The following is a 26,030-nucleotide window of genomic DNA, read 5'->3' as shown; positions in this document are numbered from 1 at the left end:
TGTATTGTGATTTTTAAAAATATGACTTATGATGTATTATCAAGTGTTTGGTTCAACCTGTTCTTGTTTAAGGAAAGAAAATCACAATAATTGAAATATAAAATCACAATACTTGGTAAAATCGAATCGCAATTTAAATTGAATCGGGACCCAAAAATCATTAGAGAATCGAATCGGCAAAAAAGCATATCAGCCCAGCCCTAACATATTATATGTAGATTATAATGTGATGGTTTTACTGGTGCAGCCCACTTGAGTTTTAAACTGGTCTGTGGTCTGTATACTCTCCTGGTTTAGTGACTCAATCGTACCTGGAGGCTCAGACAGATGGATCTGCATGACAGTGATGAGACTGGCATCCAGATAGTCTGTCTCCGGCTCTTTGGTGTAGAGAATCTCTACTGGGAACGTTCTTCCTGGGATGGTGAAGATGGGAGCTTCAAAGAAATACTGGGAGAACTTAACAGCGTCCAGCGTCGCCGAGGAAACGATCAGCTTCATGTCTTTACGTTTCAGTATCGTCTAAAGAAAGAGAGAGAGAGAGAGAGAAAGAGAGAGGGAGAGAGAGAGAGAGAGAGAGAGAGAGAGAGAGAGAGAGAGAGAGAGAGAGAGAGAGAGAGAGAGAGAGAGAGCGGGTATTAATAGAGGAGGTGATTACCTATTATAGTATTTCAGAAGGTAATATGATATACATTTTAGAGTTTAAAATACCTTCTTGAGCAGACCGAACAGCACATCAGTGTGGATTGTTCTCTCGTGGGCTTCGTCCAGCATGATGAGGGAATATTGACTCATATCAGAGTCTACCAGACACTCCCTCTGCAGCATACCATGGGTCATGTACTTGATTACCGTCTCTGTGCTGGTGCAGTCCTCAAAACGAATGGTGTAACCCACCTGAAATTAACAAGGAAGAAAATGAATTATAGCTCTTCAGAAAAGTTTGGAGGGCATGTTTTTTTTTAAAGTGTAACTTTCCTTTAATTTCATCTCCTTAGTCTATTCTTGGTTTTGCTTTGTTTTCTTTTATAATGCAATTATTTGATGATTTGTCTACTTTGCTGCCTGGTGAAACACTTTGTAGCTTGGATTTTGAAAAGTGCTCTATACATAACGTTTATAATTACTATTTAACAATGAAAAAGGGTCCAAAACCATCTCCAACTTAGTTAAACCACTGAAGATTACTCAGAAAAGAGTAAAAACAGAACAGCTTGGAGGGCGTGTTTTTTTATTTATTTATTTTTTTTTATGTAATTTTCCTTTAATTTTATCTCCTTTAAATACAGTTTATCTATTCTTGGGTTTTTCCTATATTGAAATTGCTTTGTTTTCTTTTATAACGCAATTATTTTATGATTTGTGCACTTTGTAGCTTGGATTTTGAAAAGTGCTCTATAAATAAAGTTTATTATAATTACTATTTAACAATGAAAGAGGGTCCAAACCCATTCCCAACTTACCACTTGGACACTGAAGATGTGTCCAGAAGCAATGGCATATGAGTAAAACTGCTTTAATATCAGTACTGCACTACAGCTTGAGCAGGTTAATCATCATTGGCAATGTCAAAGAGGAATTATTATTATGGCATCAATGCATATATAAGCATACAGTCTCACAGTGTAGTTGATTTTGAGCAGTTTTAAGTTGTAACCTTTCGACTTTGATTGAGATTTTATAAATTTTTTTGGGAGGTTCTAAACTTTAATGCTCACACCTAACAATCAAACATCAGAGAAAAGCACAGTCTATCAGGATGAATACCCCTCAGTCACCTCTTGGCCTAGACGGCAACCGTACTCCTCAGAGACTCTCTTAGCCACAGACATGGCGGCCACACGACGGGGCTGAGTACAACCGATCTTCCCCCTGGCGGTGTAACCGGCCTCTGCCAGGTACTGAGTGATCTGCGTCGTCTTACCAGAGCCAGTTTCCCCAACTACAATCATGATCTGATTATCGTGGATAGCCTGTAAAGAAAGAAAAAGAACGAACCTTTGAGGACATCTTTAAAAATAAAAAAAAATCATCTCTCCTTTCTCATTCAGTTCTCCTATAACTTCCCACTTTACGTCTAATAACACAAGTATCACTTCCACCCTGAAATTCATCTCATCTCGCCGCCGCTCGTACCTGAATGAGCTGTTCCTTCAGTTTAAAAATAGGCAGGCTCTCTCTCTGCTGCAGGATTGAGAGTTCTGTCTTCTGGCCATACGACACCTGGTTCCCTCCGAAGGCGTATCTCTTCCACTCGGGGAGATCAATAGGCATCGCGCCGATGCCTCTCATGTTGGCAGCGATCTGTCTTCCATCAACTGTAAAGGAGAGGAGCAGTGAGTTGGGGGGCAAGCTTAAAGTTCATCCGACATCCACCATCCACCCCGACCTCCTTCAAGCAGCTATTTTTTGATTAATTAAGATGAAATGCCATGATAATGAACTTCCCAACAAGGTTTTTTTTGGATTAAACCATGAGTCAGAGGTAGTGGACCAGCTGGGAGGAACTTGTAAAGCCTCCCATACTCCCTCGGGCCGCGGAAGACACAGTGCGTTGTGTCTCTGTGTGCCAGTGTAAACTCATGATGAAGCCAGATAACCATCTCCAGCCATAGCAGGGTTACAGTGTAATAGTGTAATAGGCCTGGCACCAGGGCAGATGTCAGAAATGTTATTTTCTAAAATGTTTTAATCTCTTCCAAGCAACTTTAATTGTTTTTAGTCTTTTTAATTAGCTTCCGTTTGAAAGTCTGTTTAAAGTTTTGTTCCACTGATGCTTGGAAAATTACTGAGATATCAAAAATGTGCAGCGTCATTCATGAAGTGTTGGATGTGTAGTTCAGGTACTTACAGTCAGGCATGGGGTCGATCCAGTGCTTGTTGAGACCAGTTGGGATTGAGTCCATCTCTGCTGCTCGAACCGCCTGCTTGATCTCTCGCCTCTCCTTTGCCAAAGCGCTCTGCATCATGGCGGCTTGGGAAAGGGAGCCGTCTGGGTTCTGATGGATAAAATTCAAACGTCAAACATCAGAGTCAGACTGCATTTTATCAGCATTTATAGCACAAACATACAGATCCCCTATGTCAGGGGGGTCAAACTCATTTTCATTCAAGGGCCATACACAGCCCAATTTGATCTCATGTGGGCCGGATCACTGAAAAGGAAGGAAGGATGGAAGGAAGGAAAATTAGGAGGAGAAGGAGGAGAAGGAAGAGAATACAGGAAGGAAGGAAGGAAGGGAAGATCGGAAGGAAGGAGTGAAAGATGGAAGGAAGGAAGGAATGAAGGGAAGAAGGACAGATGCATGGAAGGAAGGAAGGAAGGGAAGATCGGAAGGAAGGAGTGAAAGATGGATGGAAGGAAGGAAGGAAGATTGGAAGGAAGGAATGAAAGATGGAAGGAAGGAAGGAAGGCAGGGAGGGAAGAAGGACAGATGGATGGAAGGAAGGAAAAGAAGGAGGAGAAAGAGGAGAAGGAAGAGAATACAGGAAGGAAGGGAAGATCGGAAGGAAGGAGTGAAAGATGGACGGAAGGAAGGAATGAAGGGAAGAAGGACAGATGGATGGAAGGAAGGAAGGAAGGAAGGAAGGAATGAAAGATGGAAGGAAGAAAAGTAGGAGGGAAGGATGAAAGGAAGGAAAAGAGGAAGAAGGAAACTGGGCCGGATTGGACCTCTCGGCGGGCCGGTTGTGGCCCACGGGCCGCATGTTTGGTCACACCTGCCCTATGTGCTTCTACTTATTTATATTTACACAATGTGACTGATGCACTTTTCCACATCCCAACCCAGCCTAATGATCGTGGTGTAGAGCTGCAGAGCCAGGAGCTTCATGCCTCCAGGCTGATGCAGTATAGTGCTCCCTCTACAGGCAAGGAATGTAATGACAGCCTCTCAATGACTTTTACATATGCTGGTTCTTTCTTTCTCCTCCTTTTCTACACTGCTCTGAGCATCATTGTTTGTATCTTTCATTCATTTGAAGGGTGAGGAAGCTTTCCCATTTTAAAAGAACTAAAGCTGTGACATTCATTACATGCAGGTGTTGTAATCGTTCCAACTGCAGCAGCTTTTACTCGTTCAGTTCGATCTGCACTCATTTATGCACCGCAAAAATACTGTGGAGCACACGGTCTGTCTGATCTGGTTGACCTGTGAATAACTATATTAGTGTGTTTTTGTTTGTTTGTTTGTTTGTTTGTTTTGTTTTTATTGTCTTTATATTTGCTTTCCACTTGCTTTCTTCTTACTTTCCCTTTTGCTCTGTTACTTATGTGTTTTATACTCTGTTGGATTTTTACCTCATGTCTACCACTTAAAAGAAGTAGAAACAAACAAACAAATAAGTAAACTCTGGAGCACCAATATATTTACCTTTACTATTTTGACTGGGCTCAGGTTCATGGTAAACTTAGTCTGTCCTCTCAGGAACGGTGGCTCCTCTTCAACCAGATCAACCTCTATCTCCTCATCTGTTGACAGGAGAGTTAGAATAAAGACATTATTATGCAGCAATGTTATTTTCAATCAATCAATCAATCTTTATTATATAGCATCTTTCATACAGACAAGCATAGTTCAAAGTGCTTTACAGTTAGTTGATTGAAAAGCTGATAATAAGACTGAACAAGTGACAAAATAAACAATAAATAAATAAATAAAATAAACTTTAAAGAAAGGAATAAAAACAAAGAACAAATTAAATAGACGAGAAATTAAAAATTATAAAAATGTAAAAAAAACTTATTTAAATTTAGAGTAATTGATAAAAGATTTAAATAATAAAATAGTGTAAAATAAATTAGACAAAATAAAAGATTTAAAAATAATTAAACATCAAAAACAAACACAATAGAATAAAATAAAAAGACTATAAAGTATTAAATTATGAATGAAAAGCCAGGCTGAGTTTGAGTTTCCTTTTAAAAAATTTAAGATGAAAAAATAAAAAGAGAACAAAACAGGATTTTACCTTCATCGTCGTTTATGTTGGGAAGGATTCCCGTCTCCTCGTCAAATTCTGGGAATTCTTCTTTAGGAAGAACGTTGGCGGCAATCATCTGAAATGGAAAAAACAAGAAGGTTGATTTAAATAAAGTGGATTTATGGATTTATGGACATTTTACCCCTGAGGAACCCCTTAAGTGTCACTTTTAAATCAGTATGAATGTGTTTGATGAATAAAGACCTGTTTTATCTCCCATTTCTCCAGGTCAGTTATCTTAGCGAGCCTTTTACGCTCCGTTGTGTTTTCTTCTATTTCGAGGATGCTGGCTTCAACGGGGCGGTCGGGGTTCCTCATTGCTTCGTCTCCGACTCCCGTGTCCAGGTTCCTCCTCCGGTTGGGGTTCAGGTCCTCCCCTGTGTCCTGATCTACATCCTGGCGACACGAGCAGAGGTTTTAGTTAAACAATTACCGGCTCAGTGGGGATTTTACTGCTTCACAAAAAGTACTACAGTGACTTCAAATTCAGTCAGTATCATCTACAGATTCAAATTTCAATGTTTCACCATGAAAAACTCCAACATACATGATCCTATCAATCCTAAAGGTCTTGTGCTTGATAAGAGTCCCACCCTGAACAGATCCATGTATTAATACTGAACCAGAGTCATAGCATCACCTACTGGCAACAGGAAGTTACAAGTTTTACACTTTTACGCCCGGTGGATAGCAGGTTGAACAGATCCACCTCAAATTAACACAGAAGAGCATCAAGACTTTAGAGATTTTATATAATGAAGTTGGTGACTCTCTGAGGAAAGGTGTTGCTATGACAACGCTGCAAATTTCGATGTCTTATAAAAGGAATATCTTAAAGCATCCCTTGAGTTTCTCAAAAAATTAGTATGAAAAAACAACAAACCATCAATATTACAATTCAAATATTTTGGTAGCTGGGGGAACAAAAAGATTTTTAACCCTTGTGTCATCCTCCCGGGTCAAATTGACCCCATCTCTGTTCCTTCTTTCTTTCCTTCCTCCCTCTTTCTTTAATTTTTTCTTCATTCTTCCCCTCCTCCCCTCTTTCTTTGCTCCCTCCTCCTTCCATCCTTCCATCGTTCCCTCCCTCCTTACTCCTTTCTTTCCTTCCTTCCTTCCTTCCTTCCTTCCTTCCTCCCTCCCTCCCTCCCTCCTAACTCTTTTCCTTCTTCCTTCCCTCCTTCTTTCCTCCCTTCCTTCTCTCCTTACTTCCTTCCTCTTTTCCTCCTTCCTCCTGTCCTTCCTTCTGTCTTTCCTTCTATCTTTCCTTTTTCCTTTTTCCTCCACCCAGAGAAGTTATCTCACCTTCATGCTCAGGCTGGCCTTGGTTCCGGTGAATGAGAGCACCTTCACCTTCACTTTTTGGCCTTTGGTGACGACATCAGCTACGTTTGCTATGCGGCCTTCTTTACGTAACTCTGAGATGTGAACCAAACCCTCCCAGCGTTTCCTGCAGAGAAGAACACGATTATAAAACTACAGAAGGATCACATCCCAAATACTGAAAAAGACACAGATAACTTAAAAATCTCTCTTAGCTCACTACCCGTTAAAAATCACTCATGATCTTACTAACCTGAGGCCTTCCAGCTGCACAAAACAGCCAAACTGCATAATACTACTGATTTTGCCGATGTAGACGGTTCCCACAACAGGCTGGTCTGACAGCGGCCGATCCGCAAGTCTGTCATGGCAACGGTCTGAGTCTGTGTCCTCCTTGTTGTTTATGTTAATGTTGGTGGTGGTGCTGCTGCTGCTGCCGGCATCTACAGGTGGGCTCGGAGGTCGGTCGCTCCATCGAGACGGCCGTTTCCTCCTGCGCTTGGCGCTTGGTTCTCCTTCCCGTTCTCTGGATCGGGAGCGTGAACGATTTCGCTGATGTCCGCTCTCTCTGTTTGGGTCTCGACCTCTGTCACCTGACCTGAGAAGGATAAGAGATAAATCATAAACTACACACTAGTCTCATGTGTTATCAGTTATAGCTACTTCTTTTCTACATAGCAGGTTTCCACTTTTAAGATAAACATGATTTTAATTACCTGTAATCAGAGCTCGTCCCACACACGTTTGGCATGAGCATCTCCAGCTCCTTCATGGCTGCCGCGGCAACCTGCTCGTCATCTTTATCTATGTGGTGAGGTGGAATCTGATGGAGAGGCAATAATTATAAATGATTATTTACTCAATTAGTTGTTAATAGATATTCAGCTTATTGTCATGGAAGACTCAAGAAAACAGAAAATATTCAAATGTTATAAGCTGGAATCAGAGAAATCAGATGTTGTATACCAGCAAAAATAACTCAAAATCAATTATCGCTAATGAAAATAATAGAGTAAGAGAGTTGATAACAAATCGTCTTACCGTCCATGCAGGAGCATCTGGTTTACATAAAGCTGGATATTTCTCTTTCATCTTCTCCTTCTCACTCTTTGGTTTAACTTCCTGCTGGGATGCTGTTATAAAAACCACAGAGAAAAGAAGAGTTTTAATAGTTATATAAAGCTGTAAAATTACATACAGTTATTATTACATATAATATAAACAATCCTTTACCTTTACTGGTGGAAGGTGATGGTCGCATAGTTTGAATAAGTCTGAGTAAATTACCAATGAGAGTATCCTGGAATAAAAAACACAAGAAATATGAGGCAAGGCAGCTTTATTTATATGGTGCATTTCATACCCAAAAGCAGCTCAATGTGCTTTACATAAAAACTAACATTTAACAGTAAGAAATGGAAACAAAAAACATAAAAATATACAATTTGAAAAATTAAAAATAGAACCCTAATAAAAGTAAAAAATTGGAAGCATTAAACCATACAATTAAAACCAAAAAAAACACTAATAATAATAAATAATAAATAAAAACTAAGTACAGAAAAATAGAAACGATAGAAAGAAAAAATAAATTAAAAATTAGACTAGATTAGAATAGAGCATTAAATAGAAGTTTGCAGCATAAAATAATGATTTGCTTTAAAATCATTAAAAGGACAGACTAAAATGAGGAAAGATTAAAATGTAACGTGCTTTAAAATAAGAGCTCAATCATAAGTAAAGGAGAAGAGAAGTGTTTTTGTTCACAGTTGAGCTTAGAAACACAACAAAATGTAATATAAGCCGTAAAGAAACAGACTTACTGTGAAATCTGCTCCATTTTCTGTCAGAACAGCTTTAAACTGAGCAAATGTTGGATGTTTTTCTGCCAAGCTGATGATAAATTCAGCTGTAAGAAAATTAACTAGTTTAGCTTCACATGCTACTTCAGACACATTATTACACGTTTTAAGCGATATATCTTAAAATATATATTATACGTTACCTAAATCTTTCTCGCTTATTCCCAGATGATTTTCTAACTCCGTGCAAACCTTAGATACCAGAGATAAATACTCCAGACGCTGTATTTCGTCTAAAGCAGCCATTTCTGTTGTTTATTTTGATATGACCAGGAAGCACTTACTCTTCTTCTTCTACTACTTCTACTGCTGCTTCTTCTCTTTCTTCTTCTGCTGCTTTAATATGAGCGCCGTTTAAACGCGTCAGTGCTGCTGCTGCCCCCTACCGGTAGTAACGGTATTACATGTTTAAATGGACGTTACATTAAATGACATTTAAACCTACCTGGGAAGTACTCAGGATTGGGAAGTTTACTTTGGAAGTGTAATAGATTACAGATTATATATTAATTTAATTGTATTTTGTATTGATTTATGTATTTACTTATCTTTATTATTATTATTGTTATTATTATTTTTATTTTATTTCATTTTATTGTATTACTATTATTATTTTTATTTATTATATTTTATTATATTATTATTATTAGTAGTAGTATTATTATTGTTATTATTTATTTTATTTTATTATTATTATTTATTTTATTTTTATTTTTTCTTCTTCTAATTTATACTTGGTTATTGGTATGGTTTTGGGGTTTTTTTTCCTTTGGTGTTTAGATGTTTGTGAAGAAAAAGTTTATACCTTGTTTGTGTATTAATCTTAAAATCAATAAAAAAATAAGTGGAAAAAAAAGATTACAGATTACAAGTTACCCTATTTAAAATGTTATAAGTAATGTAACTATTTTAATTACTTAATCAATTTAAACCTGGGAACAGTGGCGATTTTAGACCCTTCCAGACATGTTTTAAGATATATAAATATATCCAACTTGGAATAATCATTTGTGTTGGATTTGGTTTTTCCACAAAGTACAATTACCTTAAAATGGAAAATCCTTAAAACACACTTTTTTACTTCAAAAGCATGACCGCCATTTATAAGATATCTCCATCTTTACTGTAAAATCTTCCACCTCTGTCTCTATAGTATTGGTGGATTTGGAGTGGACAGAGTAAAATCCAAATTAAAATGACATTTTGCACATTTTTAACTTGATTTGAGATATTTGCTTGTTTCAGGTAGATGTGTCTACTCTGAAATAGTTTTTTGCAAATACAAAATATAGCTGTTTTAACTGATGTGGCAGGTAATGGATGTTCAGTACATAGTTGTATTTATTGCTGTACTTTTTAATGTATTTTCTATCACTATTTTGTTATTTGGGTGATTAACACCACCTCCTCCCTCTCAGGTAAGCAGAGTATCTCCACCTTTCCATCCGTCTGTATTAATTTCACAACAAAATCCACCAGATGTAAGAAAATGTATCTTTTAATGAGGACAAATTTTTATACTTCCACTGATACATGAAGCAAAGAAACCGTCTCAGATACACAGATATTTGAGTCAAAGTATCGGGTATTGTACAAAATTTATCAAACATATATTCAGTTCCCTCTACCCACTGGCAAGTATTAACGAGTGAAACATAAAGACCCCAGTCTGACTTATGTTATCAATCTGGTCCTTATTCAGGGCATATCATTATGCTATTACAATTTACAGTCAAAATAAATAGTCTGCTGTTAAAATCAGTGTCTCAAAGACAAATATGGAGGCTTTTCCTTTTTGTTTATTTTTCAGTGCTATTCAAAATAAAAAGCTTTTAAATTTTCTTACATAATGACACTAAAATTCAATCCTGTCTGTGAGTATGTGCTACAGACATTTTGATTCTAATATCTAATAATTAGGAGCAAAATAAGTTGATAAAATTCTTGCAGACTTTAAGACAAATTCAGGAAACACAGACAAACTGATTTAGAAACTGTTGTACATTGTGTAACTTTTCGTTTTTTACAGGAGTGAATACACAGTTGACATGGTAACCAGCAGGGTCTGACCACATGACATCTGACTCCATCATCGCTATCAAAACATCTGTCAAAGTCAAACATCTCAGCGCCGTCTGAAAGCACGAGAGATTCTCCAGGCGTTGGGTTCCTCGTAGCGGTTGTAGAGTGGCTCCAGACGCTGTTGTTTCTTCTGCTTGCTGAGGCGAGTTGGGTCGGACACTTTGAAGAAGGTGGGCGAAAACTCCACCAGCCAGCGAGGGTCGATGGTGGTCACCTCTCGCATGTACTCCTTGGTAGTCAGCACCAACTCGTGGTACACAACCCTGCGGACGAGAAAGGAGAGGATGTTACAAGACTATTCTTTTTAAAAACAGGACAATCTCTTCTTTTAACCCTCCTGTTGTCCTCGAGTCAAGGAAGGAAAGGAGGAAGAAGGGAGGAAGGAAGGAAGGAAGGAAAGGAGGGAGGGAGGGAGGGAGGGAGGGAGGGAGGGAGGAAGAGTCAAAACAGACGGGATCAATTTGACCCAGGAGGACGACACAAAGGTTAAGTTGGGTTAAAGTGGGTTTGTGTCGTACCACTCAGGCTGACGGTTAAACAGAGCACTGGAGGGGTGGATGTAGACAACTTGCTGGTCTATGAGGGTCCGGTAGCCTTCCTGAGGATCCTTTTTGGCAGCGTTCCTGAAGAAACCACTGCAGATGGCTTTCTGGACACGAACTGTTGCTTTGCCACAAGACACCACATCCAGTTTATGTCTGAAGAGAAGAAAAGCATGTTGGGTGATCGGAAGAAACCAGAGAAGCTGTTAATGTAATGTCATATTGGCCTTAACGTGATGAGTCTGTCATACCTGTCCATGATACCCAACATCTGTTTGCGGATGTCCTGGGCTCTACGCAGAGAGCGAGCCTGGATGAAGTTCTCGTAACACCAGGGGTTGGAGAATTTGTTGTTCTTCCAGGAGTTGTAGACGGCCAGCAGAGTGAGGTGATCACCTTCAGGTTGGTGGAACTTTGCTTTCTTCTGGTCAGCCAACGCCTGCTTATCCTTTATCACAAAACCAAGAAAGAAGATTAAGTGTACTGTTTGATTTGATCTATACATGGAGAAATGCTGAGACTGAGACTGAATGAGATAAAACATTGGTAACTACAATTTAACTAGAGAAATAAAAAGCAAAGAAATCTGCTTATGGATGATATGGATGTAAATTATTCATTAAGACACAAGCTCTTCTCTGTCCTGGTCTCAATTCTTCTTCATAAAGACTAAAATTGAGGGCAAAATTTGGATAGGGAAATTTTTAAATAATCACCACCATAACTTTCTATATGTTTATATTTTACAGCAAACTTTAAGCTATTATTTTTTAGTGACTTTACTTTCTTATGTATTTATTTAATTTTTATTAATCCTTTATTATCTTATATTTTATTTGGGTATTCTGAATTTTTACATTGGTATCCTACCTCTGGTGTTCCCACATGGAAGATTCATGAGGATTATAATACAGTTTCCTCTGTTCCTGTTTTTATTAAGTCATTTTTTTTCCTGTTTTTGACTGTGTATGAAAAGTGCTACACAAATAAAGTAAGATTTATTTTATTAACAGAGAGTATAATCGATACTAATGTCAATAATCAGTTAATTACTTCCCATGGACTGTGAACAGAAATCAATGTTGCATCCCCAATAATAATAAAATGATGTAAAATGAAATGATTAGAAAGCTGTAAACAGTCATATTAAATATACAGTCTAATAGAGTCTCTACCTTTGGCCTGTAGAAGACGTTCTGCACAGACAGCATGGACACGATGGTGAGCATCTCTTCACTGCAGCCCAGATGGACGGACATGATCAACATCTTACACAACATGGGCTCCAGAGGGAACTCAGCCATCTGGAAGATAAAGAGACAAGATGAGATCAATATAAAAAGGAAGGAGGAATAAATAAAAAGATTTATCATCTTTATGGAGACCACATAGTCAAAGCATTCCTCACCCTTCTACCCAGCCGTGTGAGTAAACCCTCATCGTCCAGAGCTCCCAGAGTGTAGAGCTGCTCCATGGCTGTGATCAGAGTCTCCATCGGAGGAGCGTCCATGAAGTCAAAAGACAGGAGGTCATTGATGCCCATAGCCTGGTGGAGAGAAGCAAAAATATGAAGAGAAAAAAAGGACAAATGTTCCTTTCTGAGCCAAATACAGTGAGCAGGACGAGCTGTAATCTTAAAACTATGACATATACTGACTATGCAATTACTTAATGGGATTTTGTGTAGGGTGTGATTAAAGTGCCACCATGTTTGACTATTAAAGTGCCACCTAATGCCTATATATGGACTTATGATTTAATGCTACATGCAGGATCTTGCACATCATAGAGGTTACATTCTGCTCGATTCTTTTTATATCTAACCTACATTTCTACATTATCTCTCACTAAACAGCAGCTCATGTCCTGTGTAAGTTAAGAAGCGATGACTGCACGCTAGCTGTTTACCTTCAGAGACAACACAGTGCTGGCCAAGTTGGTTCTCTGGATCTCAGGCACGTTGGTCGTCAGCATCTCGTCTCTGTAAGCTCTCTCTGTGTAGAGTCTGTAACACTTCCCCGGGCCCGTCCTGCCGGCTCGACCGGCCCTCTGCTTGGCCTGAGCCTGAGGAGAAAGTGAGGAGTTTGTTGTTTTTAAAGGATTATAATGGTAAAAATATGTTAGATATAAGGAGACACTTGTAAAATGATTGATTTCTTAACCATCATGTTGTCCTCGAGCCAAGGAAGGAAGGGGGGAAGAAGGAAGGGAAAGGAGGGAAGAAGGAAGGGAAAGGAGGGAAGGAGGAAGGGAGGAGGGAGGGAGGAAAGAAGGAAGGAGGGAGGGAGGAAGAAAAGGAGGGAGGAAGGAAGGAGGGAAGGAAAGGAGGGAGGAAGAGGGAAGAAGGAAGGGAGGGAGGAAAGAAGGAAGGAGGGAGGGAAGGAGAAAGGAAAAGAGGAAGGGAAGAAGGTAGGGGGTAGGAATGAAAGAGAGAAGGGAGGAGGGAAGGAAGGAAGGAAGGAAGGAAGGAAGGGCGGAAAGAAGGAAGGAAGGTACAAGGAAGGGAGGGAGGAAAGAAGGAAGGAGGGAGGGTGAAAGGGAGGGTGAAAGGGAGGAAGGTAGGGAGGAGGAAAGAAAGAGAGAAGGAAGGAGGGATGGAAGGATGGAAAACAAACAATTCAGTTATATAATCAACTCCTTAAATAACTAATAAGTAAAGCTAAAACAGTCTGTTATATGAGCTCCATCACCTGTGAGATGGGGGTCACCACCAGCTGGTCAATGCCAGTCTTAGAGTTGTAAACTTTCTGCTTGACGAAGCCAGGGTCGACTACGTAGTAGATTCCATCGATGGTCAGAGACGTCTCTGCGATGTTTGTAGCAATGACCACCTAAAAAAAAGAGAAAGAATAGAAGTCAAGTCAAACAGTACAAACATTAAAATTATACTTTTTATGACATCACTGGGGTTTTATGAAACTCAGCCTGGAGCTCAACAGGTGAGGCCCGAATTGAGACAAACTGCTGTTATCATATTATTCATACCCTTATTATTTTCAATGTTGTTTGATATACTGTGCCTCTCTCTCTTTCCCTCTTTCCCAACAGGTCAAGGCAGATGACCAGTTCTGCTTGAGGTTTCTTCCTCTTAAAGGGGAGTTTTACCGTGCCTACTCAGGAGGGGAATATATTGGGTCTCTTTAAATTAAAGAATACAGTCTAGACCTGCTCTATGTGAAAAGTGCTTTGATAACCTTTGTTGTAATTTGGTGCTATATAAATAAAAGATTGATGAGTTTCTAGAACAATTCATACTAAATCATTTCCAGTAATGCAACCAAATAGACACCCTGAAACAACAGATACTACATATATACACCAATCTATACCCTGTACCTGCTTTTCAGAACTATTTAATGTCTCCACTGGAATAAAGAAGACACCACTCACCACAATAAACTTAACATCCTTTCTAGAGCCAACATACTTTTGGACTTGCATGCTTTAAAAAAGAAACCTTTGTGGTAAACCTTTGCCCCACACATTTATAATATGTTTATAGTTTAAAGTAGGCACCTTTCTGCTGCCTGGGGGTGCAGGATCAAAGATTCTGGTCTGCATCTCACTGGGCAGAGCAGAGTACACCGGCAGGATGATCAGTTCAGGAACATCTGGACCTAGAGACTTCATTCGCTCGTAGAGGATCTCACAGGCGGTGTCAATCTCTTCCTGTCCAGTCAAGAAGACCAGGATGTCACCTAGACGACGGAGAAGGGATAAAAAACATTATTATGGGCTAATTTACTGTATACTGATGAAGAGGCCACTTATAATACTGTGTTTTCAACATCTTACAACCATACCTGGAGGTTCGGTCAGATGGATCTGCATGACAGTGATGAGACTGGCATCCAGGTAATCCGTCTCAGGCTCTTTGGTGTAGAGAACCTCGACGGGATACGTTCTCCCGGGAATGGTGAAGATGGGAGCTTCGTAGAAATACTGGGAGAACTTGACGGCGTCCAGCGTAGCCGACGTTACGATCAGCTTCATGTCTGTGCGTTTCTGGACAGTCTGAGAGAAACAGAAACACACTCAGCTTCTTTTTCACCCTCAAATAACACAACTTTTCACGTCTGCTGTCATCTTGCTTACCTTCTTGAGGAGACCGAAGAGGACGTCAGTGTGGATCGTCCTCTCGTGAGCTTCGTCCAACATGATGATGGCGTACTGGCCCAGCTCGGAGTCGATGAGACACTCTCTCAACAGCATACCGTCTGTCATGTACTTGATTACAGTCTCAGGGCTGGTGCAGTCCTCAAAACGGATGGTGTAACCCACCTTAGAGAGAAGAGAAAAAAAAGATTAATCTCAGTATCCAATGTGTTTTGATTCAAAAATACAGAAACAGGAAGTAGATTTTAGGGTTAGTTCACTCACCTCTTGTCCCAAACAGCAACCGTACTCCTCAGAGACTCTCTTGGCCACGGACATGGCGGCCACACGACGGGGCTGAGTGCAGCCGATCTTTCCTCGGGTGGTGTAACCGGCCTCTGCCAGGTACTGGGTGATCTGCGTGGTCTTACCGGACCCGGTTTCTCCGATCACAATCAGGATCTGGTTGTCATGAACAGCCTGGGATAGATTTAACACAGAGGGAGCAAAAGTTAGAAATTGGAACTGAATATAAAAGACCTACCACAGATATAAAGGAGAATGTGTTGTTGAAGATATACAGGCAGCTTTTTGTGCATTTTTTATTCATAGCCAATTATAATTATCAAATTACCAGTGGTGTTTACTGTTTATTTTATTTATTTATTTTATTATTAAAGTGTGAAATGTCCTGCCTACATTGCATATCTTCATCACAAGTGCTTGATAACTACATTTGAGATATCATTGCAAAAAGAATGCAAATGTGTGTGTTTATGTATAATTTATGTACAAATAACAGTATTGGCCAATATATCAATATACTTTCATTCCCTAATATCAGCATCAACCACTAAAATCCAGTATCAATTGAACCTTAGTCATGAGGGTTTACAATTTAAAAAAAAAAAGAGTCTGAAATCTGGTCATTTATGTTTGGTGGCTGTTTCCAGTGCATCTCAAAAAACTAAATGACCTTAAGGATCAACATCTGCTTGTAAAAAGAAAATCACATCTTGAATGAAACCTAATCAAAATCAAATATCACGATCAGGATCTGGTTGTCAAGAACAGCCTGTGATAGATTTAACACAGAGGGAGCAAAAGTTAGAAATTAACACTGAAATGGCAGCTGCTTGCTTTAAATGCTTACATTCAAGTTTAATATATGCATGTTCTGTATTTTATATAATTAAGTTTGTTAAACTGTAATATAAATGTCCTGCCTCCATTGCATATCTTCCTCATAAGTGCTTGATAACTACATTTGAGGGATCATTGTAAATGTATGTATATTTTATGTATTGACCAATATATAGATATATTTTTGTTCCCTCATATCAGCATCAGCCCCTACAATCCCGTATTGGTCAGACCCTATTTATCTCAAATTTAAGCAAAAAGGCTGAAATCTGGTCATTTATGTTTGTTGGCTGTTTCCAGTGCATCTCAAAGAATAAATTAACTTAAGGATCAACATCTGCTTGTAAAAAGAAAATTATACTTTGAATGAAACCTAATCAAAAATGAATTAATGAGTATTTCTTTTAATGAGTACTGAACCTGAATGAGCTGCTCCTTCAGCTTGTAGATGGGCAGACTCTCCCTCTGCTCCAGAATAGAGAGCTGGGTCTTCTTTCCGTAAGAGGCCTTATTGCCCCCAAAAGCGTGCTTCTTCCACTCGGGAATGTCATTGGGCATCATGCCGATGCCTCTCATGTTGGCTGCAATCTGGCGACCATCAGCTGTAAAAAGAAGAAGCGGTCGATAAGAAAGAAAAGATTCCAATCGAATAAAATGCCCCTCTGCGAATAGCTACATTACAGCCAGCTCTGCAGATAATGCTGCCCACCCTTGAAAAGCTGTTTAAGACCACCTGGGGCCACGGAGGGCACCCACACACATACTGAACCACAGCATGACTATTCTATCCGGCCAGATAGGGGTCTGCAGGAAGCCAGATAACCATCTCCAGCACTGGTGAGCCTGAGGGGTGCAGACTGCTGGCATGGAGGAAGTCTAATATGTCTGATTCAGAGTGGGCTGTGGTTTCAATAAAGCTGGACTACGATCCTAAATGGATTCTTATAGATTTAAAAAGTGCCAAAAGCAAACATACCAAGTCTAAATAGATTAAATCAAATCTAAAGACAGCGGTTAAGATAATCAATATGCTAAATTTCATGTTGGCAGATGTTTTTTTTTGTTTATGGCTCCACACTGATGTGATGAATCATGCTTAAGCATCCACATCTGTTCATTAAAAATGACTTAATATGCACATCTAATGGCTTTCTAACCGTCTGGCAGCGGGTCGACCCAGTGTTTGTTGAGCCCCATGGGGATGGAGTCCATTTCTGCCTCGCGTGCCGCCTGCTTCAGCTCTCGCCGCTCCTTGGCCAGAGCGCTCTGCATCATGGCCGCCTGGGACAAAGAGCCATCTGGATTCTACAGACGGAGAGAAGGAAGATATATTACATTACCTAAAATTTGTTCCACTAACTTTCCAATAGCCGTTTTCCTAAATTAGACAGTAGACAGTGACTTATTAGATATAATTTGATACAGAATTGTACGAGACTTAATTAAACTACAGATTTGAGTAGTTGGGATAAACTTTACCTTGACAATCTTTACAGGGCTCATGTCCATGCTTTGTTTGGTGTGTCCTCTCAGGAAAGGCGGCTCCTCTTCAACAAGCTCAATTTCCAAGTCTTCATCTAAAATGAGGACAAACACAACCGATTTGTAAGCAGTGAACTCTCAGTATTATTTAATATGAATGTTAAATGTCTCCACTAAAAAAAACCCAAAAGGAAATGCAGAATTATGAAATGATGTTGGTGTGTAGAGCTCTTTAGATCAGAGGTGTCAAACTCATTTTCATTCAAGGGCCACATACAGCCCAATTTGATCTCATGTGGGCCGGATCATTAAAAAGATGGAAGGAAGGAGGGAAGAAAAAAAGGACGGAAGGAACGAAAAGGAGACAGGAAAGAAAGATGGAAGGAAGGAGGGAGGGAGGGAAGAAAGATATGATGGACGGACAGAATGATGGATGGAAGAAATGGAGGAAGGACAGAAGAAAGGAAGTAAGGAAAGATGGAAGGAAGGATAAAAGGAACGAAAGGAAGACAGGAAGGAAAGAAAGGGAGGAAGGAAATATGGAAGGAAGGAAGGAAGGAAGGAGGGATGGAAGGAGGGATGAAAGGAAGGAAGGAAGGAGGGATGGAAGGAAGGAAGGAAGGAAGGAAAGTGGGCCGGAATGGACCCCATGGCAGGCCGGTTCTGGCCCACGGGCCGCATGTTTGACATCCCTAGCTCTGTGACTCTTACCCTCTTCATCATCAACTTTAGGAAGGATTCCCGTCTCATCGTCGAAATCAGGGAACTCCTCTTTGGACAAAACGTTGGCAGCAATCATCTAAAGGAGGGAGAGACACACATCGATGAAATTCTCCTCAAGCATTCAAACGGAGCTTCTGTCACTTTGAACATGTGCAAGAATCCATAAAATCCCACCTGTTTGATCTCCCATTTCTCCGGATCAGAAATTTTGGTGAGCCTCTTGCGCTCCAGAGTGTCGTCCTGCTCCATCTCGGGGGCTTGGCCCAGGTTCAGGTTGCTCGGCCGGTCGGGGTTTCTCATGGTTATCTCCTCCCCTCCATCCGGGCCTACGTTCCTCCTCCGGTTGGGGTTTAGATCTTCTCCTGTCTCCTGGTCCACGTCCTGACAAAGAAGGTATGCTTTCAGTTAAGAGGACAACAGTCTAACCTCAAATAGGGCTGGGCAATTAATCGAAACCGACATTTAGAAACTCTAATCGACTTAATCTTGCTCATGTCAATTAATCGTGGTGTTCACTGTTGCCATGACAGCAAAGGTTGCATATCTTTAAGGGATTTGAAAACTTGTCTCCAGTGATCATTTTAACCCAAACCATGATCTTTACATAGTTCTAATCAAGTCAACTAGACATTAACCACAGCTTCCTTCCACTTTTCCTTTCTTCCTTCCTCCCTCCTTCTCTCTTTACTCCCTTCCTTCTGTCCTCCCTCCCTCCTTTCCTCTGTCCTTCTTTCCTTCCTCCCTCCCATCCTTCCCTTCCTTCCTCTTTTCCTTTCTCCCTCCCTCCTACCTTCCTTCTTCCTACCTCCCTCCTTCCTTGTTCCTCCCTCCCTTCTTTCCTTCCTTCCTCCTTCTCTTTCGTTCCTGCCTCTCTCTTTCCTCCTTCTTTCCTTCCCTTCCTCTGTCCTTCTTTCCTTCCTCCCTCCTTCTTCTTTTCCTTTCTCCCTCCCTCCTACCTTCCTTCTTCCTCCCTCCGTCTTTCCTTCCTTCACTTTAACCCAAACCATGATCTTTACATAGCTCTAATCAAGTAAACTACACATTAACCACAGCATCACACCTTAAATCATCTGTATTTTCACTCCCTAAAGATTCTCATGTGTGAGGGCAGCAGTGGAGAATACTAAACTAAAGAAACTGTGAAAATACATCATTGTTCACAGCCCAGCTCTACCCATAAAGAGGCAGTCCCATGATGATATAATGTGTAGTATTTCCTAATATTCTCTTAATTGCTGATTTAGTTGATAATGACCTACAGGCTAAAAAATGACTTGCTCTGATACTGAGGTAATTTTAGATTAAACTGAACATTTTTTCTTTAACTTACTAAATAAAGCACCACTTCTGCTATCAAGATCTACATTTTCCACACAGGGTCACACAAAGACATTTTGAATATTTCCCCATAAATTTTGTATGGTACACAAACACATTTCAACTTCAATTCAGACTCTTCACACTTTATTCAGTTAGTCATTCTTTGTTTTCTTACCTTCATGCTGAGGCTGGTCTTGGAGCCGGTGAATGAAAGCACCTTCACCTTGACTCTTTGGCCCTTGCTGACCACATCGGCCACGTTGGCCACACGGCCCTCTCTACGCAGCTCTGAAATATGAACCAAACCTTCCCATCGTTTCCTACAAATAAAGAACAACATGGTTACTTCCTGTGAACTTATGCATGCAACTTATAGAATTTATATTTCCTCAGCAAAAAGGAAAATCATCATCATCATTATACTGACCTCAGTCCCTCCAGCTGAACGAAGCATCCAAACTGCATGATGCTGGTCACTTTGCCATTGTAGATGTCACCGACAGACGGCTCTTCTGGTGGAGGGCGGTCCACGTGTTTGTCCTTCCAGCGGTCAGAGTCTCTGTCTTTGTCTTTGTCTTGGTCCTTTCTGGGGCTCGGTGAGCGGTCGGTCCAACGGGAGGATCTGTCCCTTCTTTTGCCGTGGTCTCTGTCTCTGTCCCTATCTCTGTCTCTCTCTCTGTGCCGATCGCGGTCTCTGGAGCGAGACCTGGATCTAGAGCGAGAGCGATGACGCCTCTTCCTGTCTCTGTCCCTGTCGCGATCTCTGTCTCTATCTCTGTCCCGATCTCGGTCTCGGTCTCTGTCTCTGTCTCTATCTCTATCCCTGTCCCTGTGTCTGTCCTTTTCTCTGCTTCTGCTGCGACTCCGGCTGTGACGTCTCTTTTCTGACCTGGAAGACGAGAAGAAAAAGTGTACAAAGTTTCAACATTAAAAATAATTAAATTCACACAATAAAGGTCAAAACAGGACAAACATAAGTGTGTAATTGATGGTTGTGGTATTTTTGCACATCTAACATATTGAACATCATGTTTCTTTTCAGATAGGAATATAAAAACATATCTCCTCAGTTATCTCACCTGCTCTTACTGGGTTTCGTTTCTGTCCCGCTGACACTGGGCATGAACATCTCCAGCTCTTTCATGGCATCAGCTGCTACTTTCACGTCATCTTCGTCGAGGAGTTTCTGAGGAAGTAAAAAACAGACACATTAGGAACACGGTACCAGTCAACTTATTGCTGGATCACATCCTTTATATAAATCTTTTTAGAAGTCAGATTCACGAAGGCTGATTCTGTTAAGTAGTGGACTTACAGACTGACTGAGGTTTCTTTTTCTTAAATTAAAAAAAACCTCTTCATCTCTCTTCCATTTTCAGGTTTTTATGTAATTAAGAAAGTGAGAGCGATGCCTAGAGATGAATAACATAGCAGTGTAGCAGTGAACTAAGACATGGGTAGTAGATACTAGTGTTCATGATCAGTGAGTGTGTTAGTATGAACCATGGAACTCTTTCATTCCCTTTGTGTGCATTTCCCTGCTTGTCATAATGTGTTGACAGTTAAGTAATAAATTAGAGAGTCTATCCTAACTTCTAAACTTATCCTATAATAACAAATATATTGTGTAGGAGGGTCAAAGTTGCAACATGCAAATTCACAACATCTTAAATGTGGATATAGTGAATCACAAGTATGCTGCAAACACGGTGTCTCTCTTTAGGTTTAACAAGATAAACCTGGTGGTACTACAAGAGGAGGAGACACATATGATTAATGTGTGAAAGCCAAAAACACACAGTATCATACCTTTGGTGCCGGATCGTTTGCTCGACACAGCGCAGGAAACAACTCCTTCAACTTGTCTTTTTCTGACTTCGGCTTGACCAAATCTTCACACACTGTTGTGGAAATAAAAAGGACAGTTCAGGTAATTAATTCATATTATTACCAAAAGGAGAAACAATGAGAAAACAAAGCAGGTAGCATTGTCTAAAGAATGGACAGATATGTAGCACTTCATACATGAACAGAAAATATAACAGTAAATATTACACACAGTATTTTTAGTGAAATGGTCACACGTAAGCAATTCCTAAGCCCAATGATTTTCATCATCATAATGTAAATAAATAAATATGTACACGATTAGCAGAGGAGCTACGTTATATACTGAGTATTAGATGAACTTTTCTATAGCAGTAAACATAGTATGTAGATTGAATTGTTCTTTTAACAAGTCAAGACTACTATTAGGATCAGTAGCTGACATTTCAGTATAATTGTGATTAAATTCCCCCGGTAGATAACCAGCAAGATTACACTCTGCCTTAATATTTATTTACAGAGATGTTTATGACACACATCATCATGTATTGTGTACAATAATGTTGGCTGCTCCTCTCTCCAAGAGAGGCACGATAGTCATCTTTCTAATCTTTTTAATTATAAAGGCCTTATAGGAAACTTACAGAATGACCCTATCACTCAGATTAACTTTACCAAACCTGCTGTACTTATTCACTTTTACTTAATGTTCAATGAGTTCAGTCTGAACTTGGAAAAACTGCCTTTAGCTTTAACACACCTGACTGGTGGAACAAAATGCAGCACCTCCTTAAATTAAACACACTTGTACCATTTAGATATTTTAAAAATGTGATCTTAAACATCCCATCATCTCCTTGTAATTGCTTTCAGTGATTATATTTTATTAAAGTGTATTTTTTGCTATTGTTTTCCTTTCCTGTGTGTCTTCAATGATCTCTGAGGTATAAATAAAGTAGTTTACTACTACTACTGACTTACCTTTACTTGTAGAAGCCTTGGATGGGGGTCGCATAGTCTGAATGAGCCTGAGCAAATTCCCGATGAGAGAATCCTAAAAAATGATCAAAACAAAAACAGATTAACTTGCTACTACTTTAACCACTTTATGATTAATAATGTGAGTTTTTGAAGGCGTTGAACTTACTGTGAATTCGGCTCCATTTTGCAGTAAAAGAGCTTTAAATCCATCAAAGGACGGCTGTTTCTCAGCGAGACTGATGACAAATTCAGCTGTGAAGGAAAATAAATAGTTAAACTTAACAGAGGAGTTGATGTAAACTAGCACACGTTGCTTAGAAAAGACACAAACAACGACAAGAATAAACCATTACTGAATATAGCTAACTTACACTTTAGCTGGACATAATATTCAAACTTCTCAATATGTTAAAAGACTTGTTTTATCAGAATATTACACAGTTAAACGCATTTATAGTCAACACTTTGCTTTTAGCCAACATTAGCTAAGTTAGCATTAGCATAGTTAGCTCCCAGTTTTTTCTTTGGTTACGATGGCGACACAAAAATACACAAACCTAGATCTTTGTCACTTATTCCCAGATGGTTGTCAAGCTCCGTGCAAACCTTGGACACCAAAGACAAGTATTCAAGCTGTGATAGCTCGTCCACGCCGCCTTCTGCCATCCTTCACGAGTTGTTTGTAGTGTTTTCGTTTCAGGCTTCACACTACTAGACGCCAGCGGACATGTTGGAATTGGGCAACTTCCGTTTCCGTCTTTAGCGGAAATACGTGGTTGTTGTTGTTTTTCAGTGTGGCCGCTAGATGGTGGTACAGCCGTTTGGGATTAAATTGGTTTCAATAATTGAACAAAATCTCAAATCAATGAACCTAAATGAATACAAACTGAATAATGATAATAATACAATAACTATTTAGAGGAATGTAATCTTTTCTGGTTGTTTGTTTTTGTTTATTTCTTCTATATTTCTACTTTGTATGTATTCTGTACCTATTTATGTTAATTTATTTGACTTATAAATCTGTTTTTTATTTATTTTAATGTGAGATGCCAGACTTTGTTCAATATTACCAAAATGTCAACATTGTTACTGTAATGAAACTTTTTCAATAAAGTTCTGAAAAAAAACCTAAATCATTTCAAAATAAAGTGAAAAATAAACTGAAGGCAAAAACAAATACCTTCAAACAATTTTATTATAATATTCACAGGGTTTCTCTTTTTGTCACCATTGTTCTGCTGCCTGATTTCTGTAGTTTCGCTGTTGAACTTTTCAGTTTCAGCTCTGAATGGTTCAGTTTCAAAGGATCTAGAGGTACTAAAAGTAGTTGACTTACCATTGACCTGTGGTTGGCTGCAACATCCACCCACATGCACTTTGTGTCTGAACTGAAACTGAAAAAAAATACCTCAAAAGTTTCATTATAAGTTCTGCTTTTGTTTGTGTTTGTTTGTTATGATGATTGGGAGATTTTGTTCAATTATAGATACCCAAATTGAATCCCTGTGCAACTTCTACATTTCAATTGAAACATCTCCACCATGGATCTATGTGCTGTTCACATGTGGAGTGTTTACTGTAAAATATGAACTTGTCATTTTGAGTTTTGGCAGAAGAAAGGGAATAATCTGTATGTGATAAAAGTGATTTATCAAGTCTCAGAGATTTAACACACAGTGAAGTAAAGATATATGTATTATCTCCTTATTAGGCTCTCTTCTCTTTATGCATTGTGTAAATGTTTACTGCACATTTGAGCATATCATCTCATTATTGTATATGTACCTACATCAGGCTGCATGTACTATACATAACCACCTATCTTATGTATATAAAGTCATGTATTTTCTTTAACCATTTAATATTTATCTCAGCTTTTCTTTAAAATTTCACATACATTTTTCCATCTGTATTCCATGTGTGTATTTCTGAAGATTACTGTGTTGTTAGTTAAATACTTTAAGAGTCATAATTGGCCGATAAAGCTGATTGTGATTCCTCTGATAAAGGATCAACATTTCAACATCTTAGGTCTTGCTCTCTTATGTCCAAGTACATGAACTTGATGAATTTAATGGTCTCTGTTCTGTAGACATTGAGTCATAGCCCTTGGGATGCATAGCTAAAGCTGCATAATGTCTGACCTTGTTGCTTAAATAATTAGTTTCAGGATAATGAATAATGTATTAACTTTAATGGCTTTACAATATTGTGTACGTAAATGTTACCCCTGTGAATTTCCCTATTTGTACAAAAGTGTTTAGATAATTGCACTTGGGCTTGTTCCAATGATGGAGGATCTTAAAGAACAGGTTTTTAAAGTTTGTCTTAAACAAAAGTCAGGTGAAGAAATGTTCCTTGCTGTAATCATTCCTCCTGTTCAAACTGACTGTTCAAAGATCTCCTTCAAATGTGCTTTCAGTGTAAGTGATGGAGGCCAAAATCCACAGTGTGTCCACGCAGTCATTTAAAAGTAGATGTGAAGCTTATATGAGGCTGTGTAAGTGTGTGAGTTAGTCATATCAAGTAGATATCTGACACATTTACAGTCTTTTTAGCATCAAATTCCCTCTTTGTGTTTCCCTGTTGAGCTGTGGTGGAAGTATAGGAACAAAAAGAGGGACTTTGGCACTAAAGACTGTAATGTTGAAACATATCTACTTAATTTGACTCATTTAGACGGCTGAAGACTCATATATTAGCTTCAGATAAACTTTAAAATACATTTTCTTTGCACATAAGCAGGACTGTGCATTGTAAGTGTATTATAAAAGGATATTTAGATGGTCAGTATGAACAGGAGGAATGATTACAGCAAGTTAAAATCTATTTCAGTCTTTATTTGGGAACTTAACTATTGTTTTAACCTTCCTGTCCTCCTGCCAGGTCAAATTGACCCAGTCTGTTTTGACTTCCTTCCTTCCTTCCTTCCTTCCTTCCTTCCTTCCTTCCTTCCTTCCTTCCTTCCTTCCTTCCTTCCTTCCTTCCTTCCTTCCTTCCCTCCATCCATCTGTCCATCCTCCCTCCTTCTCTCTTTCTTTCCTTCCACTCCCTTTCCTCCCTTCCTTCTTTCCTTCCTTCCTCCTTTCCTTCATTCCCTCTTTCCCTCTTTCTTTCCTTCCTTCCATCTGTCTATCCTTCCTCCTTCTCTTTTTCTTTCCTTCCTTTCTCTTTCCTCCCTTCCTTCTTTCCTTCCTTCCTTCCTCCTTTCCTTCCGTCCCTCTTTCCCTCTTTCTTTCCTTCCTTCCTTCCTTCCTTCCTGCCTTCCTTCCTCCCTTCCTTCCTTGATTCGAGGACAACAGGAGGGTTAAGACAGATTCGAACACACTGTGAACCCAACTTTTAATGCTACAGAACACAATTAAGTTTTAGACAATTTTGGGAGAGTCATTTTCAGTTTGAACATGACAATGACCTGAAAGAACGAGATCTATATCATTTGTTTTTTGTGGATGTACTTGGCCGACCTGCACAGAGCTCAAACTTTTACACCATCTAACTGTATCCCAATGGTTTTTCCCCAACTTTACTAATACTCTGGAGCAAACAAATATGCTCAACCAGGCACCAAAATCCATTTCCTCTAAAAGTCTGTATCAATCACATATGGGTGCAATATTCAATTGTCCAACACACCTTTGGCCACATTATGTTGTCAGTGAGT

The 26,030-nt window shown here is 39.4% G+C and overlaps 2 protein-coding genes across 2 annotated transcripts; both read right to left on the bottom strand.

Annotated features, from left to right (window-relative positions):
- Positions 1–219: 219 nt before the first annotated feature.
- On the bottom strand, positions 220–8,423 carry LOC128381873 (ATP-dependent RNA helicase DHX8-like). Its single transcript, XM_053341895.1, has 15 exons — positions 8,312–8,423; positions 8,130–8,215; positions 7,540–7,606; positions 7,348–7,439; positions 7,023–7,129; positions 6,560–6,904; positions 6,289–6,433; positions 5,188–5,379; positions 4,972–5,059; positions 4,374–4,471; positions 2,852–2,999; positions 2,137–2,318; positions 1,779–1,973; positions 712–897; positions 220–522 (listed from the first exon to the last, which is right to left on the bottom strand). Exons 1-15 carry the CDS (start codon positions 8,412–8,414, stop codon positions 220–222), a joined length of 2,337 nt encoding a protein of 778 aa, XP_053197870.1. The 5' UTR covers positions 8,415–8,423.
- A 1,227-nt stretch (positions 8,424–9,650) lies between these two features.
- On the bottom strand, positions 9,651–23,077 carry LOC128381678 (ATP-dependent RNA helicase DHX8). Its single transcript, XM_053341720.1, has 23 exons — positions 22,921–23,077; positions 22,530–22,615; positions 22,364–22,436; positions 21,365–21,456; positions 20,635–20,741; positions 19,983–20,444; positions 19,731–19,875; positions 18,410–18,616; positions 18,224–18,311; positions 17,510–17,607; positions 17,188–17,335; positions 16,451–16,632; positions 15,173–15,367; positions 14,888–15,073; positions 14,596–14,806; positions 14,309–14,490; positions 13,483–13,623; positions 12,701–12,856; positions 12,201–12,338; positions 11,968–12,096; positions 11,044–11,240; positions 10,769–10,948; positions 9,651–10,513 (listed from the first exon to the last, which is right to left on the bottom strand). The coding sequence occupies exons 1-23, from the start codon at positions 23,027–23,029 to the stop codon at positions 10,294–10,296; spliced, it is 3,732 nt and encodes a 1,243-aa protein (XP_053197695.1). The 5' UTR covers positions 23,030–23,077; the 3' UTR covers positions 9,651–10,293.
- Between the last annotated feature and the right edge of the window lie 2,953 nt (positions 23,078–26,030).

This window comes from Scomber japonicus, chromosome 20 (genome assembly GCF_027409825.1).
Source record: "Scomber japonicus isolate fScoJap1 chromosome 20, fScoJap1.pri, whole genome shotgun sequence".
NCBI classification, from domain to species: Eukaryota; Metazoa; Chordata; class Actinopteri; order Scombriformes; family Scombridae; genus Scomber; species Scomber japonicus.
Note: the sequence above shows the minus strand (reverse complement) of the source record. Positions and strands in the feature narration are given on the sequence as shown.